At 39.0% G+C, this 17,177-nt stretch overlaps 1 protein-coding gene across 1 annotated transcript in view; it reads left to right on the forward strand.

Moving 5' to 3' along the window:
- The window catches only part of LOC136884936 (uncharacterized), a 76,608-nt gene that overhangs the window by 13,834 nt on the left and 45,597 nt on the right, over positions 1–17,177 (forward strand). Inside the window, exons 6-7 of the mRNA XM_068230068.1 lie at positions 8,140–8,356; positions 16,510–16,647. Of these exons, the coding sequence (XP_068086169.1) occupies positions 8,140–8,356; positions 16,510–16,647 (355 nt within the window). The remainder of the gene's footprint in view (positions 1–8,139; positions 8,357–16,509; positions 16,648–17,177) is intronic.

The raw sequence follows: 17,177 nt of genomic DNA on the forward strand, positions 1-17,177 counted from the left end.
GATATCTTGCAGCCCTAAATAAACGGAACGATTATTGGAGACTCGCGTAGAAATCAAAAAACAGTCCACAGAAAACTAATGCAAGACAATTCTAGTGAATACAGAAGTAATTTTTAAATAAAAATATACTTACATGATGACGCGCGTGGCGCACTGAGTGTGCCAGTTGTGACGCGGTGAACTTAAAACACAGTTTAATTCGCTTCTGTTGGAGAAATATTTATTTGACTTTTCACACAGATAGCTCAGTGCGCCAGCGCGAGTACTCGAGGGTTAATGGTATGAGGTGAATGAAATGAAAATTTCAAAATGTATCCACTAACTAGAGTCTAAAATGAGTGACGTTGAAAAAATGATCATGAAACAAAAACAGTCAGTGGATCCTGTTCACAGTGCCTTATGTACTGGGATGATACTTATCTAAATGGGTCCAGAATCCAGGTCACCGGCCTCTCATAATGGTACTCATCACTGGTAAAGTAGAACCTTGGTGTTCATCCTATCATCATCATTTCCCATACAAGCACTTGCCATCTCCTTCTGTCTTCATAGATCTTCTGTTCCAGTACATCCTCCCATTTGTGTCCTCTCTCCTTCACATCTGATCTTACAGTCTCTGTCCAACGTTTTCTTGGTCATCCCTGTGGTCTTCTTCCTACAAGATCAAGGTCAAAATATTTTCTGGCAGATCTTTCCCTGTTCATTCTCATTATGTGCCCATACCACTGAAGTCTGCATTTCTTTATGACACTGGTAATAGGAACCTATAGTGGTTGTAATCACAGGTTGTGCTGACCTATGGTATGTCACACACAATGGCACCACTCGCAGGTAAAACAAACCTGTGGTGTTTCGCACATAAGGGCACCATTCACAAGCAATGCAGAACCATGGTGTTCCTCACATAGTGGGACTAAACACGGGTGCCAATATTCCCGTGGAGTTCCTCACTTAGTTAGGGTGTACGTCCGGGAAAACCAGGATTGTTCCAGATTAGAGTGGTATAAATACTGTCCCGTCCACCTGACTAAAAGTCCCGGTTTTTAAAAAGTAATCCCTTTACTCCTAAAGGAAATACAATTTAAACGCCCGCCCAATCTCTTAAAACTTCGAGTAAATTGAATGGTCGAGATTCAAGAAGTATCCATTACATTTTACCTTATCGATCTTATTCATGAGCTAGTCAAAGTAAACTATCGAATTATCGCTTCTTTCTACGTACTTCCGGTGTTACAGATTGTTTTCAATTAGAATACTGGAAAGAATCTTGTTCTATTCTATGGTCGAAGAAGAAGAAGAAGAATCTGTAGGAATTGATTAAATTCAGTGTGATATTCTGACTGAGTGAATATTTAACATTTTTAAGCATGGCATCAAAACGGAAAATGAAATTTAAAGATGAATACACCAAAGATTTTCCTTCAATAAAACGAGGTAGAAGTGAATATGAGGCGGAATGTAAACTGTGCAAGTAAGTTTTTTTATATATATATGTAAGAAATAGAACAAATGATTGGTGAAAGAATTTCGTTTACGGTTTACCATTTACCTGGTCAGACTTGGTAATTTAAAAAAAAAATCTTTTTAAAGTTGCTATTTTTCGATTGCACATGGGGGGGGGGGAAGTGAAATCAAAGATCACGTAGGTATAGTGAAGCAGAGGAATTCTGTAAGTTCTGCATCCTCCAGTAAGCAACTGAGGAATTATTTCAGTAACAATAAGTCAGAAGAAAGAAAAGTAGCTGCTGCAGAGGCAACGTTTGCTTTTCATTCAGTACGGTACCATGACTCATACAACTCCACCACACGTACTAACAAGTTATTCCCAACTATGTTCAACGATTCGAAAATTGCAAAAACAATAACTGAAGCAGTAGTAAATAATGTGATTTCGCCTTTAATACAAGCGGAAGTGAAAGAAAATATTTCCAAGTGGGATTTTGTTAGCATTAGTACAGATGCTAGCAAACATAAGCATCATAAGATTTTTCCTGTATTAGTGCAATATTTTGACAAAGAGAAAGGTATCCGGTCGAAACTATTAGATCTTGTTGAGTGTAGCAATAAAAATTCTGACACAATTTCTGAATTAATTCATAATGTTATAGGACACAATAACATCAGTGAGACCGGGCGAGTTGGCCATGCGGTTAGGAGCGCGCAGCTGTGAGCTCACATCCGGGAGATAGTGGGTTCGAACCCCACTGTCGGCAGCCCTGAAGATGGTTTTCCGTGGTTTCCCATTTTCACACCAGGCAAATGCTGGGCTGTACCTTAATTAAGGCCACGGATGCTTCCTTCCCATTCCTAGGCCTTTCCTGTCCCATCGTCGCCATAAGGCCTATCTGTGTCGGTGCGATGTAAAAAAAAAAACCATCAGTGAGAAAATTATTGCATATGAGGGCGATAATACAAATACAAATTTTGGGGGTCTGGCTAGGAAAGGTGAAAACAATGTTTTCACAAAATTGAAGTCCAAATTAAGTAGACCAATTGTAGGGGTTGGGTGTCCAGCCCATATTTTACATAATGCCCTACAAATTGGTGCTGACTGTCTCCCTGTAGATGTTCAGGCTTTAATAGTGAAAGTGTACGATTACTTTTCTATATATACTGTTAGAGTTGCATCACACATGGAGTTTTGTTAATTTCTTAATGTTACATGTCAAGACCTCCAAAGACATGTAAAAACAAGATGGTTATTTCCGGCAATTGAAAGATTTTTACGTATGTTTCAGCTATTGAAATCTTATTTCATGTCATAAGACAGATGTCCAGTTCTCCTGAAGTCTTTTTTCTCAAATGAAATTGGTGAGGCTTATTTCTGGTTTCTCATAGCACAGATGAATCTGTTTCAGAAGTCCATTGCCAGGATTGAAACGAAAGAGATTTCAATAAATGAGGTTAGGATGGTATTACAGGAAGTAATTGACACTTTAACAGAAAGACAGAATGCAGATTTTGTTAGTTCAAAAGTGAAGGATTTCCTACCTGACCTACCAAAAGCACAATGTCAGACGTTACAAGATGAATGTATGTCATTTTATGAAACAACTATTGAATATCTGTTGAAATGGAGTGAGTCTCTGTTGCAATTGCAACATTTTGATTGGTTGCTTCTACAGATGACAATTACATGGGATCAAGTAGAATGTTCTTTCAAATGGCTACATGAGCATAGTAACTGTAAATTGAATGCGAGTATTTTGTTTGATCGGGTCATGAATTTAGTCTTTTATGAAAGAAAATAAATCAAATAAAGAAGTGGATACTGTTCTTTAAAAGCTGTATGTCAGAAGAGCAATGCTCTGAATTGCTGAAAATAGTCCAGTTTACTTCTCTCTTTCTGCACACAATGCTAATGTAGAGAGAGTGTTCTCACTAACGAATGCTCACTGGACTGAAGAAAGAAATAGGTTACATTTGTTATCAATTAGGGTCATTCTTGACATACAATATAATATGGCAAATGTAAGGTGTTCTGAATTCTATACATTAATCAGCAGTGTCAAAATGTTGAAATAGCTTGACTCTGTACAGTCATCACAAAAGTACAACTGCCATAATAAAACATAAGTTGTAATATATTGTAAAGAGTTTCACATTAAAAGTATGCCAAATACTACCCTACATTTGAACTTATTTGCTAATACTGTATGTATTTGTTGCGGTTTTGTGGCAGACAATTATGGCAACCCTACACTTAGTGGAACTGAAATGAAATGGCGTATGGCTTTTAGTGCCGGGATGTGTCAGAGGACTTCGACTCGTCAGGTGCAGGTCTTTTGATTTCACTCCCGTAGGCGACCCGTGCATCGTGATGAGGATGAAATTATGATGATGACGACACACCCAGTCCCCGTGCCAGGGGAATTAACCAATTATGGGTAAAATTCCTGACCCTGCTGGGAATCGAACCCGGGACCCTTGTGACCAAAGGCCAGCGCACTAACCATTTAGCCATGGAGCCGGACCTTAGTGGAACTAATCACAGGCCATTATACTCATGGTGTCACTTAACATAGTGCTACTTATCTTAGGCAACGTAGACCCATGGTGTATCACACATTATGGTAACACCCACAGGCAACACAAACCCATGGTGTTCTTCAGATAATGGTATTACTCAGGCAACAAAAACCTATGGTTTTCATTACATTGGTAATAATCACGGGCCCCAATTCAACCTGTGGTTTTTCTCACAAAGTGGTGTTCCTTATAAAGTGGTACTACTCATAGGTAATGCAGACCAATTCTGAACACATAGGAACTGATCGGTGGAATACACACGATGACACTTTTCGCAAACAACGTCCAGATCTGTAGCATTTCTCGCATAATGGTACTGCTTCTATGTAACATACTAGTTGCAAGTAACTTTGACCCATGATGTTCCGCACACAATAGTACTAATCACAAGTAATCACATGGTTCTAATATCATCCCTTGGTCACCCCTTTTAGTTGCCTCTTACGACAGGCCGGGGATACCGTGGATCTTCATCTGTTTCCCCCATCCACAGAGAGTAATTATGCTTAATTATGTACAGACCGATTATGTTAGGTACCGAGTGGCAGTGAATTAGATATTTCTAATAATTAGCGGCTGACACTAAATGGGGAGTAACCGTAAAGAGAAATCCTTACATACTTGAAAACAATGAGTACACGAATGGCACAAACTGTGCTTAAAAAGACTATGGTGGTGGTGGTAACTATGCTTTCAGTGCTGTTGATAGGCAGCTCAAACTGTTTCCAGAATTCCATGAACAAGTCAGGTATACAGTAGTGCCAAGAGCCCCAACCATTAGGCCGGTAATCTCTATTTCGTTCAGCTGGTATATTTATTTTTGTAGACGGTATGGTGGGTGCATAAATGTTCTGCTTCTCAAGCCTTCAGTATGCTGGCAGATATGGTGCTTGAATTTGATAGTCACATTGATAATGAAGCCTTTCTTATCATTACACAAGAACCCTGTTCATCCAGATTAAGTGGGACCGGAACTGATCTGGATTATCGAAAATTTGGATAATCTGTAAAAACAAAAAACAAATGCAGTACATGTTATACAATCTGTTAACATAGCGTTTGTGTGCAGGATGATCACAAAGACGTTTTACTAACAACAGTTCTGCCAGTGTGGTTTCAGTCAAGGATTCTAAATAGGTCATCAGTTTGTCCAGCTGAATTGTTGCGTCTCCATGAGTCATTGTTTCTTCTGATGGAGCGCCAATTTCATTTTCAAATTCACCATCAGTGAATTAATAGTGTGTTGCATTCAGAAGAGCATGGGTTCAAGTCCCACCTCAGTCGTCCTGGAAATGGTTTACCACGATATCCCATTCTCAATTCCAGGCGGATGCCGGGACGGTACCTTTGATAGATCGTGGCCAAATTACTTCCAAGTCCTGTCCTTAACTATCCTTGGCGGAAAAGACATTCAAGAAGAGTCGGCGCGGTAAAAGAAATCATCCTAATTTTCCAATTTCCAGTTCACACCGGGAGGGAGCAAATATGATTCCTCTCCACTTTGTTTTGTCGTTCTACCTTCCTTCTTCCAATGCTAACCCATTTCCATGACTTCATTTGGCAGGTAGCTTGTCCGTGCCTGACAGAGTTATCAGTACACCTAGCGGCACTGCAACTTTTGACGTCAGCTGTTGGTTGGGGGTTTGCCTTTCTTGTTACCAGTAATGCTTTGACGAGATCCACATAGCTCTCGGGGCACTGCCGTGGTGTTCATTACAAACTCAGTTTTCTTGACGGAGATTTGTCGCTTAAGTTTTCAGTTAGTTGATTTGTTTTGCAGCTATGGTGTTGGAATAGGAAAAATCGCAAGATAATCTGCAAATGTTAGTCAACTGTCATATTCTTACTCTTACTGCCCAGTCTAACAATATTTTCAACGCTTCTGTACTTGATTCTTTGCACCACTGCTGGTCTTCTTCTACTACTTCTTCTTCTTCTTCCTGTTATTATTTACAGAAGTACTTTGTAGATGGTAACAGAAAAGTTTTACAATGTGTGTTGTGAAGCCTTTTCCTGTCCCATCATTGCCATAAGAACTATCTGCACCGGGCGAGTTGGTCGTGCGGTTAGGGGCGCGCGGCTGTGAGCTTGCATCCGAGAGATAGTGGGTTCGAACCCCACTGTCAGCAGTCCTGAAGATGGTTTTCCATGGTTTCCCATTTTTATACCAGGCAAATGCTGGGGTTGTACCTTAATTAAGGCCACAGCCGATTCCTTCCCATTCCTAAGCCTTTCCTATCCCATCGTCACCTGGTGAATAGAGCCCTTTACTGTTGAACAAACTTTTTACTTGCCCAATCTTGGGTAAGATTTCATTCTTGGGATCAAAATGCTTATTCACTATAATCCCAAGATATAGACTATCAAGGATGACGCTTGCTGAACATTTGAATCGGTTGATGCTAAAAGGGATTCAGTCCAAACAATAGGAAAATAAAATTAAGGCTTTTTAGAGGTCCTGAAGGAAAAGTTACATCTTTTCACACTAAAACGGCATCAGTCCAACGGTCAGTGTCTGTGATACGGGCAGTGGTTTGAACTAGCTCTATACTAAAGTGAGCTTGGTCCTGTACAGCCCTTTTAAGCACGAAAAGCCAACCACCATCTGTATGAAAGGAGAACAATAACCCTGACAAAATCCAGATGATTACATATTTACAGGGAATATCATCACTCGTCTATTCATCAATGGAATTTTACATCATACCTTTAAATTCCCTATTCCTAGTTGACGGGCTCTATGGCCGCATTCTGAAAAAGTCTAGCGTAATGGCAAAGCTTCTATAAAAGCCCATAGAAAAATTAAAAGAAGAAATCAACTAAATATATTAATATAAGACAACCCTACAATTTCTAGAATTATCTTCCTATTATACCATAGCTGCAAAACAAATCAACCAACTGAAAACATAAGCTACAAACGCCGGTCTCCAGATCTCCTTCAAGAAAACTGAGTTCATAATGAACATCAAGCCAGTGCCCCGAGAGCTAGCGGTGGAGCACGAGAGAATAAAGCAGGGAAAGAAGTTCGTATACCCAGGCAATTGGATAGAGTCAAACATATCTGAGAAAGAAGCATTAAAAATCCTTATATAACTGTTGAATATGAGGATTTTTGTGGTGAAATATTAATGTAGCCTCCCACCAAAGCAGGCTGGAGAAGATTGAACATCAGACTATTTGACTACTTTTTTGGTTGTTAAATAAGTTCAAGAAGAATTTTTTTCTGTTTAATACACTAATTTGCAACATTTTGGAAGTGAAAAATATAGTTTGAAGTGATGGGAAAACATTGAACATCAGTCTACTTGATTTCAACTTTTTTATGTGTTGAATAAGTTCACATTTAAGAAACGAGATTTCCACTTCCGGAGGTGCATTTGGCCCTGAGGTTCACTCAGCCTACACCAAAAATGAGTACCAGCTTAATTCCTGGGGGCAAAGGCGGCTGGGCGTAGAGCTAACCACTCTACCCCATCATGTGCCGAGGTTAACAATGGTGGAAGCCTTTACCGTCCACTCCTCCAGGGACCTTCATGGCCTCTACGGAGGTGACTTTGCTTTGCTTGGAATACGTTCAGAAATAATCCTTTTGTTTAATACACTGATTTGTAACATTTTCGGAATTGTGTAAAAGAGACAGCAACAGCAGCATCATTATGTTGAACCAGCTCCAGATTCCTGGGTGCGGTTTAAAAAAGGCAATCTATACTACAAAATTTCGCTCATATTCTCATTTGTATGCTAAAACAGGGTGAGTCCAGGAAATAGAATATTCCTATTAAAAATAATATTTTTCAATACATGCAAAATCTTCTACCATGCTGTAGTAGTTTTGTGTGACAAAATTGTAATGATGTACGAATTGGGGGTTTTGACCTTCTTCCCCCTCTAGGTTTCTGAAAACTGTATCTCTTAGACTGATCCCCTTTTAGCAATTCGATTGTGTTATTGATGTGCAGAGAGGTCTGCTTAGGTGTTTGTAGAAATATAATATAATCTCTGAGATTGGAATTGGTTTATGTTATCTTTTCTGCCTGATTGTTCAGAAATATTTTACCAGTTTTCTTGTTACTAGAAAGAGTTCCACATTCCCTTGTGTGTTTGCAGGCTCTGTGGAGAAAGAAACGTGCTATGAAGTTGATGCTCAACTCCAATACTATAGCTTTAAAGGGAGCCCAGATGGCTATGGTACTACCTTTACTACCACATGCTCTTATTTTTGAGGGCTTGTCAGAAGTGATTACGTTCCTAACTAACAATCTTGAGGGAGAGTTACTTGAACGAATGCTGGAGTTCATGGAATATGTTGATGAATGGATAAAATGTAAGTATAGTAGAAATTTTAAAAATTTGAAATGCAGAGGGTATTTCACATAAAATATCCAAACACTGCATATATTGACATATTGGGATCCTTTTTTCCTACTGTTGTCTTCTCTTTTAATAACACAAATAATACATGCATTGAAAGGTGGAAGTCCGTCGACCTTCTGCCTCCCCCCTGCATTTCTACATTTACTACCCGCATTGTAGTATTGTGACTTATGATGCAAAGTCTTCTGCTGAAATCACTAACATAGTCCATAAAGGAGCACAATTTTATCACGAAGTTAGGTCTCTTCTATGGGATAACCAAATATCTTCAAGTACAAAGAGAACCCTTTATCAGGTATATTTCGTGCCATTAACTATTTACACCCTTGAAACCTGTGTGATCAACAGTAGAAATAGTTCAAGCTGCAGAAATGAAGTTCCTGAGGTCAATGCTACAGAAAAGAAGTGGTAAGGTGCTTTGTGCCATTTTTGAAGTACAAGGCTTCTTTTGCACTGAATTTAGAAATTTTGGAATATATATGTACATATATACCAAATATATATACAGTGGAACCTCGATTCTCCGTTTTTGGAGGGACCATGGAAAAAAGAAACGTTCAACACAGGAAAACGGAGAATCCGGGAACGAATGAACCATGAACAATTTGGCTAAACATCACAAAAATGAAATATGTGTACTTATAATCTTACAAACACCCCTAAACCAAACCAAACTACAGCCCCAATAGGCCTTCCGCCTACCAAGCAACTGCTGCTCGGTCTGAAGGCCTGCAGATTACGAGGCGACGCATGGTCAGTGTGACGAATCCACTTGGCCGTTATTCCTGGCTCTCTAGACCGGGTTTGCCATATCACCATTAAATAGCTCCTCAATTAAAGGTAATCATAGAATGAGTGAACCTGGAACCAGCCCTCATATCCAGGTAAAAATGCCTGATCTGGCCAGGAATCGAACCCAGGCCCTCCGGGTGAGAGGCAAGCAAGTTAGACTGCGGGGCCGGCTTCAAACATTAATTACCGGTACGCAACTAAAAAATCTCGAAACTTTACATTCAGTTTTACCAGGGAAATTTCGTCAGTTTCGTCTGAAAACTTCTTTCTGTTCAGCAACTTTGATCAGCCAAGCTCTTCAAACAATCTATAATACCCGTAACGCCAAGCCAAACGACAAATCGACCACAAGTAGCTTTTAATTCTGTAATCTAATGAAATAAAGCACATTAGATACTAAAGCGCCCAACATGATGGCGAAATCCCTTTTTTTATCTTCCATTGTTATTTGGTCACCGGTATACTGTTTGTAGTCAGTTTATGGAAATCTTGGTCCGTGTAAATTAGGCCTACATCGACTTTTAAAGGTTATGTTGAACTTGAGAATATGGTTTCGAATGTAAGTATCGATTCTCAAGTTCTGCCCGTCACTAATCATAATCAAATTGGAAAGAGAAAAAATTTCATTTAACACTTCCGAAACTACAGTTATTCGCGACCGAAAGCGCGTTCGCTGTACAAGTTGGTACGAGTGCAAAATGATACAAAGTTCTTAAATGCAAGGTGTGCAAATAAAACGACTGTGGTTTTTGTAACATTTTAACACAAACACATGAAATTCCCAGTCTATTATTAGGACCGAAACAGCAGTAGGCAATCCCAAAACATCCCATGGCTTTGTGTATGTAAGGTGCAACATCTGTTTTGGTCTCAATAACATAATCGTTTACAATAATATTGAAATACTAAATTTGTGTTGCTGAAGAAGGAGCAGTTTCGATTCCTGCCTGAAAGCCAAGTGACTATACAGTGCCCTGAGGGAAGTGACGAAAATCTGTTCAGCGATACACTCGAAAAAATTTAATAAAATAAAGAAGAAGACGAAAAGCACAGCAAATCCCAGAAGAATTCTATGAAACTGAGGCAGTGAGAAACGACGAATGGAAAGGGCCAGGCTTCAACCTACGCCACACCTTCACCCGATTCGCCGTCCACGGGTTCCACGGAAAGGTATGCCAAACCGCTGGATACCACGAACCAGACGAAGAATGTACCTGCCAGCTCTGTGGTGGAAAATGCCCCAGGGACCACCTCATCAACTGCACCGCAAGAACAATATCCATTACCGCACTCGCTAAAGACTGGTAAAGAGTTCGCGTGCACCTACAAGCGGACGAGGCATGTTCAACAGAGTGTTGCAAATTAGGCAGACAGAAGACTTTTCATCACTGTGCCCTGCAAAATGCGATCTCAATACAGTGTCTCAAATTAGACAAGCAAACGGCCTCCCATCACTGTGCGTTACAATATGTGTGAGGCAGAATTCAGCTCTAAATGTCCTCTCACAGATGGAACACATGGACACACGGGCACCACTGTACGGACTTGCTTACAAGCGGAACTATGACTGCTAGTAAAGACCTGACAATGACTATCTGACATTGTACCTTTTTACTCTATGGAATTTAATTACCTAATCTAATCATTGTGAATTATTGTGTGTATGGCCATTGGCTGCAATAAATTATTACATAAAAAAAAAAAAATTATTCATCCAACCCTGGACGTAATGTAGACTTTTTGCAAGTACGAATATTTGAAGTGACTCGTTCTGTCTTCTAGTAGAGCTGCCGAAATGCGCTCTTTCTACTTCCAATTATTGTTGTAGACACTCTCTGCTTTATGATTTCCGAGAATTCTCTAAACAATACCACACGAATGCGATGCTAAGATGGTCCCTAATGCAAGTTTACCGCCGATCGCTTTTCCAGTACAGTACCGAAGGCTACTTCCGAAAATTACCGCAATGATGGGATGTTATCATGATTCGTAACTATGCCGTAGCTGTCTTTTTGTGAGATACAGTTTCTTGAAAAACGCGTCATCGAGGATCTAGCACTGATGGGACTGAAATTTCTGGGCAGTTGATCAAGGAAATCGCTTCTTCGAGGAATAGATAATGCGGGATTTTTACGTGATTTGAACAAATACGGGAAAGCATAGTTTCCAGGAATGTATAATCGAGGTTCTACTGTATGTGTTTTATTATCTTTTAAGCTGAAGATGTCTCAAAATTAAGAGACGAAACATGTCCTTGTAGTTGACAAGAGGGTCCAATATTGTATTGAAAACGTAGACCATCTTGTCAATTTCTGTCCTTCCACTTTTCCTGCTCCATTACTTCCGCCTCATCCAATCCAGATTCTCTGATGTCCTTCCAAATCTTATCCATCCACCTTCTTCTCAGTCTTCCAACTTGTCTCTTTCCCTTAACTTCTCTTTCCAATTCCCTTTTTGCTACCCGCTCCTTTCCTATTCTTTTTACATGTCCGAACCATCTCAGTCTTGCTCTCTGTATCCTCTTTACTAACGGTTCTATATTTAGATCTTCTCTGATTTTAATATTTTGAATTTACAGAGCATCAGCTTACATCAGATCTTGGCAGCCATCAGTTTAATGGCACATATATAGCCTCGAATTTAATTTTGCTTTTCTGTATTAAAAAATGTATTGATATTTTCCTGTGTTGCTTTGTGCCATTTTTAAATATATTTTGAATATATTGCCCTTTTTTAAATATATTGGAAATATATAAAAATATGGGCACAAATTAAAACCATCAACAATTTAGCTAAAGTCACAAAAAGCTTACAAACACTCCTAAATCAAACTACAACTCTGATGGGCCTTCGCTTACCAAGCGACTGCTGCTAAGCCGGAAGGCCTGCAGATTATGAGGCGACACATTTTCAGTATTGACAAGAGGGTCCAATATTATATTGGAAAGGTAGACCATCTTGTCAATTTATTTCTTATAGTTACACTTCAATGCGGAACAAAAAGTGAAATTTATGGCTTATAAACATTTTCAGTGTGACAATTCACCTCGGCCGTTATTCATAGCTCTCTAGCTAGGGTCTCTCTTTCACCATTAGATAGCTCCACAATGATAGGTAATCATGTAGGCTGAGTAGACTTGGAAACAGACCTCTAATCCAGGTAAAAATGCCTGGTCTGTCCAGGAATCGAACCCAGGGCCTTTGGGTGAGAGGCAGGCAAGCTAGACCCTGGGGCCGGAGTAAAACATTAATTACGTGAGTTAAAATCTTGATACTTGACATTGAATTTTACCAGGGAAACTTTGTCAGGTTCCTGTGAAAACTTCTTTCAGATCAGCAAATTTGATCAGCCAGACTCATCGCAAAATCTAATGACGCCAAGCCAAACAACAATCAACGAAAAGTAGTTAAATTCTCTAATCTAATAAAATAAAGCACATAAGATACAAAAGCACCCAACATGATGGCAAAATCTCTCTCTCTTTTTTTTTTTTTTTTCTTTAAATGTTTGTTCTATTGTAATTTGGTCACCAGTATACTGTTTTTAGTAAGTTTCTGGAAATCTTGTACCACGTAAATTAGGCCTGCGTTGACTTGTAAAGGTTATGTGGAACTCGAGAATATGGTTTTGAATTTAAATATAGACTCTCGAAAGTTCTCGAATACGTTATATTCAGTTCGGTCCGTTACTACTCACAAGCAAATTGGAAAGAAAAAAAAAGTCAAAACTCCAGAAATTTTGGTTATTTGTGACCTTGAGCTCAGCTGGAAAGTGCACTCGTTGCACAAGCCAGTACGAGTGTGAAATGTTACAAACTTTTTAAATGTTAAGCTGCACGAATAAAACGACTGCTATTTTTATGACATTTTAACACAAAAATGTACCGCAAATGTACCAGTCTTATATTATGACCAAAACAGTAATAGGCAAGTAGTCAATTTCAAAATGGCTGTTTGACAACCAGTTAAATTTATAGAATTTAATTCCCATAGGGAACTTTAAATATTTGTCCTGAATGAGTAAATTTATAATAATTCCAGTATAATGTAATTGGTCTGTTATTGGGAACTACAAATTTTTGTAAAAGAGATCAAGTCTCTTACAGTGCATTGGCACTGCCTAAGGCTACAAGAAGCCTGTGCATTGGCCTCCACTACATGGACTAGTCGTGCACCTTGGTAGATGTGCTGGTTACAAACTGATGAGCCCAAATTGGAGCACTGGGGTGAAATGCTGGCAACTAAGAATAAGGTGCTTAATTTCCAATAATCATCATCATTTTCATTTCCCGTTTCCAGCTTCCTGGGTCGGGTTGTAAATCAAGGACCTCCATCGCTGCCTGTCTCTCCACCAAACTTCTCCTTTTTTAAGTACATCTTCTGGTTTTCCTCCCCTCTTTTCTAAGCACTCCCACACTGAATCTGTCCACCTCTTTCGGGGTCTTACTCGTGGTCTCTTTCCTGTTAAGTTCTCTAAAAAAGCTTTTTTTGGAACTCTCTCTTTTCCCATTCTCATCATGTGCTCATACCACTTTAGCTTTGTTGTTTCTATCCTGTCTTGAAGTTTCAAGATTCCTGTCCTTTTCCTTATCTCCTCATTTCTAATTCTATCCTTTCTGGTCTATACCTCTTAGGAATTTCATCTCCGCTGCCTGAATTCTACTCTCCTCTCATTTTGTTGTAGTCCATGATCCAGCTTCATTAGGTTAAAATGGGTTTATAACAGGTTCAGTATAATCTTTCTTACACTTCTTTGGGACATCTTGGTTCCACAAAATACCCTTTACACTCTGGTAGAAGCCGTGTGCTTGTTGTATTATTTTCCCAATTTCCTCGGTTATCTTTCCATCGTCTGTGATCCCACTTCCCAAGTACTTGAAAATTTTAACCACTTCCAAATTTTACCATTCAGTTTCAGCTTCCTTCCTTCCTTCCCCTTGTCATCACTATTGTTTTACTTTTCTCTGTGCTTACTTTCATCCCAAATTTTTTTATCTCTTGATTCCATACATCTACCTGTTTTTGCACTTATGTATTTTTTTTTTCTTTTTGCTAGTTGCTTTACGTCGCACTGACACAGGTCTTACGGCGACGATTGGACAGGGAAATTTTTATTGGAATGGTCAGTTGAATTTAAGTCTTCTCCTGCTGTGATGTTCTCAAAAGTTCAGTATTTCCAACAGAAAGACCTCTGAGAATCCCATGAGGGAACACTCAAAATTACAGTAGGCCTAGTTATGATATTATATAATATTATCTAATTTACAGTAGAAGTCTGTTATCACAAAGTTTATACAAGGAGTAATTTTAATACCACCTATTCAATACAATTTATTCCACTATTGTGTGGTTAAATACACATAGAAATTACCAGAAATTTGAATGGTACATGTTTCGCCCACTATTTATTCTGTTATAGCAAGAATTCATAGAAACAAAAAATTTACTTGTTATAACAGATTGCCGTTATATCCGATTTTCCATAAAAGTCGGTGGGGGGGGCTATACACATTAAAATAGGTATGAAACGACAATCAGTTTGTTCAAAACTTGCGTTTTCCCAGATGATATCCACACTACGGCTTACTTGTTTGTTATTTTTCAAAATCCGATACTACGTGAAAGTATATGTTTAATTTCATTCTGAAAAAATTACAGTATCACTTCAGAGGCCTCTGTGGCAGACGTTTCAATTTTTTTCTTCAAACAGCCTCTCCTAACCTAACCGTATATGCATCATGAAAACATTTCAAGGGCACGTAGAGAAATTATAACCACCTTGCTACGAATTTACATGGGAATATTCCGAAATTTAACTAGAAACAAGAAAATATTAACTAACCTCTGAAATCGTTGATGCACTCTGCCATATCCTGAGGTGTATTACATTCATACTTAATTTCATTGTAGAGTATTAAGATTAAGCGATCATTTACTTAGCCTTTATTCCTAACGAGATCACAACTGCTATCGACCACGTTATTTACGTATTTCTTATGAAAACATATTCTCTTCTTTCTTTACGGAACAGCAGTCGATGGGTATTACTAATCAACTCTGACATCACCTTCGATTGTCGATGAGAGAGCTCGCAAGTGCTCATAGCGTGAAAACGGTACCACAGGTCACATTTTGTGGCAAACGCTTCAGCTTTGTTATTCAATCAGCATCAGTTAACCTATGTATACTGTGTATGTACCATGAAAACATATATCAAACGCCAGTAGAAAAGTGATAACCTTCTCGCCATAAATTACATGAGAATAGCCTTGCCGAAATTTAACCAGATGCGTGAAAATACAATCTAACCTCTGAAATTAGTTATGCGCTGTGCTATATCTTGAGGTGCATCGCGTTCTTACTTAATTTCAGTGTGGAGTATTAAAATTAAGCGACCGTTTACTTAGCCTTTATTTCTAACAAGTTAACAACTGCTATTGACCACGTTATTTACATATTTATTACGAAAACATGTTGTCCTCTTTCATTTCTGATTTTCTTTACGGAATGGCAGTTGACGACGGGTGTCACTAATAGACTCTAATATCGTCTTAGGTGTCGACGAGAGAGCTTGCTAGTGGACATAGCGAGGAAACTATACCGAAGATGATCGATCGCATGCAATATAGTGGCTGGGTGCATGAATATTGGTAAAATCACTTGTAATAATGGATGCGTCAGTAATAAGGCTCTCGCTGTCACTTTACAAGTATTTCACTGTAAGAAAAGGACAATACACAGTTTAATATAGGGATTTTGAAGGGACATAAAATCTCACGTAACCGGGTTCTCGCTATAAGCCGTATCCGCTATAGTGGATTTTAACTGTACTTAAAAATTGACTGAACTCAGTAGCTGCAATCACTTAAGTGCGGCCAGTATCCAGTATCAGCGTCAGCTAACCTATGTGTACTGTGTATGTACCATGAAAACATATATCAAACGCCAGTAGAAAAGTGATAACCTTCTCGCCATAAATTACATGAAAATACCCTTACCGAAATTTAACCAGGCGCAAGAAAATACAGTCTAACCTCTGAAACAAGCCAGTATCCAGCATTTAAGGAATATTGGGTTCGAACCCCTTTTTCGGCAGCCCTGAAGATGGTTTTCTGTGCTTTCCCATTTTCACACCAGGCCTTAATTAAGGCTATGGCCGCTCCCTTCCCACTCTTAGCCCTTTCCTGTCCCTTCGTCGCCATAAGACTTAACTGTGTCGAAGTGATGTAACGCAAATTGTAAAAACTTATAAACTGGTACAATATGTATGACAATCACATGTTAATAGTTTGATTTCTTTTCTGTTCCCAGGGGTTGGACCCGAAACTATCAGTGTGGATGATGTTGAGAACAAGTCTATCTTCAGCATGCAGTCATTCCACAGATCTATGCTGAACCACCTGAGAAGTCAACAGCACTTCAATTATCCTGAGTTCTGGCACTTTATGTGTAATTATCTTCTTTTTAGTAGTCATTTACATTCACATTTTTTTATGGTGGTGCTGTTGATTCTTGCTGTATGCTTGCACAACAGTCACTGTAATAATAGTGTAGCTATACAGTAGAGGGGACTGTAAAATAGCTGAAGTGATAATTGTATGCTAAAGTATGAGTGTTGTACAGAAACTTACATCCGCCTCCATAGTGTAATGATTAACACTGTTGGCTTCTGTCCTCAGCGGCCCAGGTTCCATTCCCAGAACTGCCAGAAATTGTAAGGGAACTTTATTTCTAATATTTTTGGACATTGAGAAAGCATACGGCAGTGTACCAAGGGAAAGAATTTGGCAATGCATGAAAGAACTTCAAGTGCGAGACAGCCTCATAGACAAAGTGAAAATGTTGTATAGTGGGAACAGAAGCTGTATTCAAGTAGGATGTGGTTTGTCGGACTGGTTTGAAACAAAGAGAGGAGTGCAGCAGGACAGCTCATTGTCACCACTTCTATTTATTATTGTAATGGATGTAGTAATGAAATC

Source organism: Anabrus simplex, chromosome 13 (genome assembly GCF_040414725.1).
Source record: "Anabrus simplex isolate iqAnaSimp1 chromosome 13, ASM4041472v1, whole genome shotgun sequence".
Taxonomy (NCBI): domain Eukaryota; kingdom Metazoa; phylum Arthropoda; class Insecta; order Orthoptera; family Tettigoniidae; genus Anabrus; species Anabrus simplex.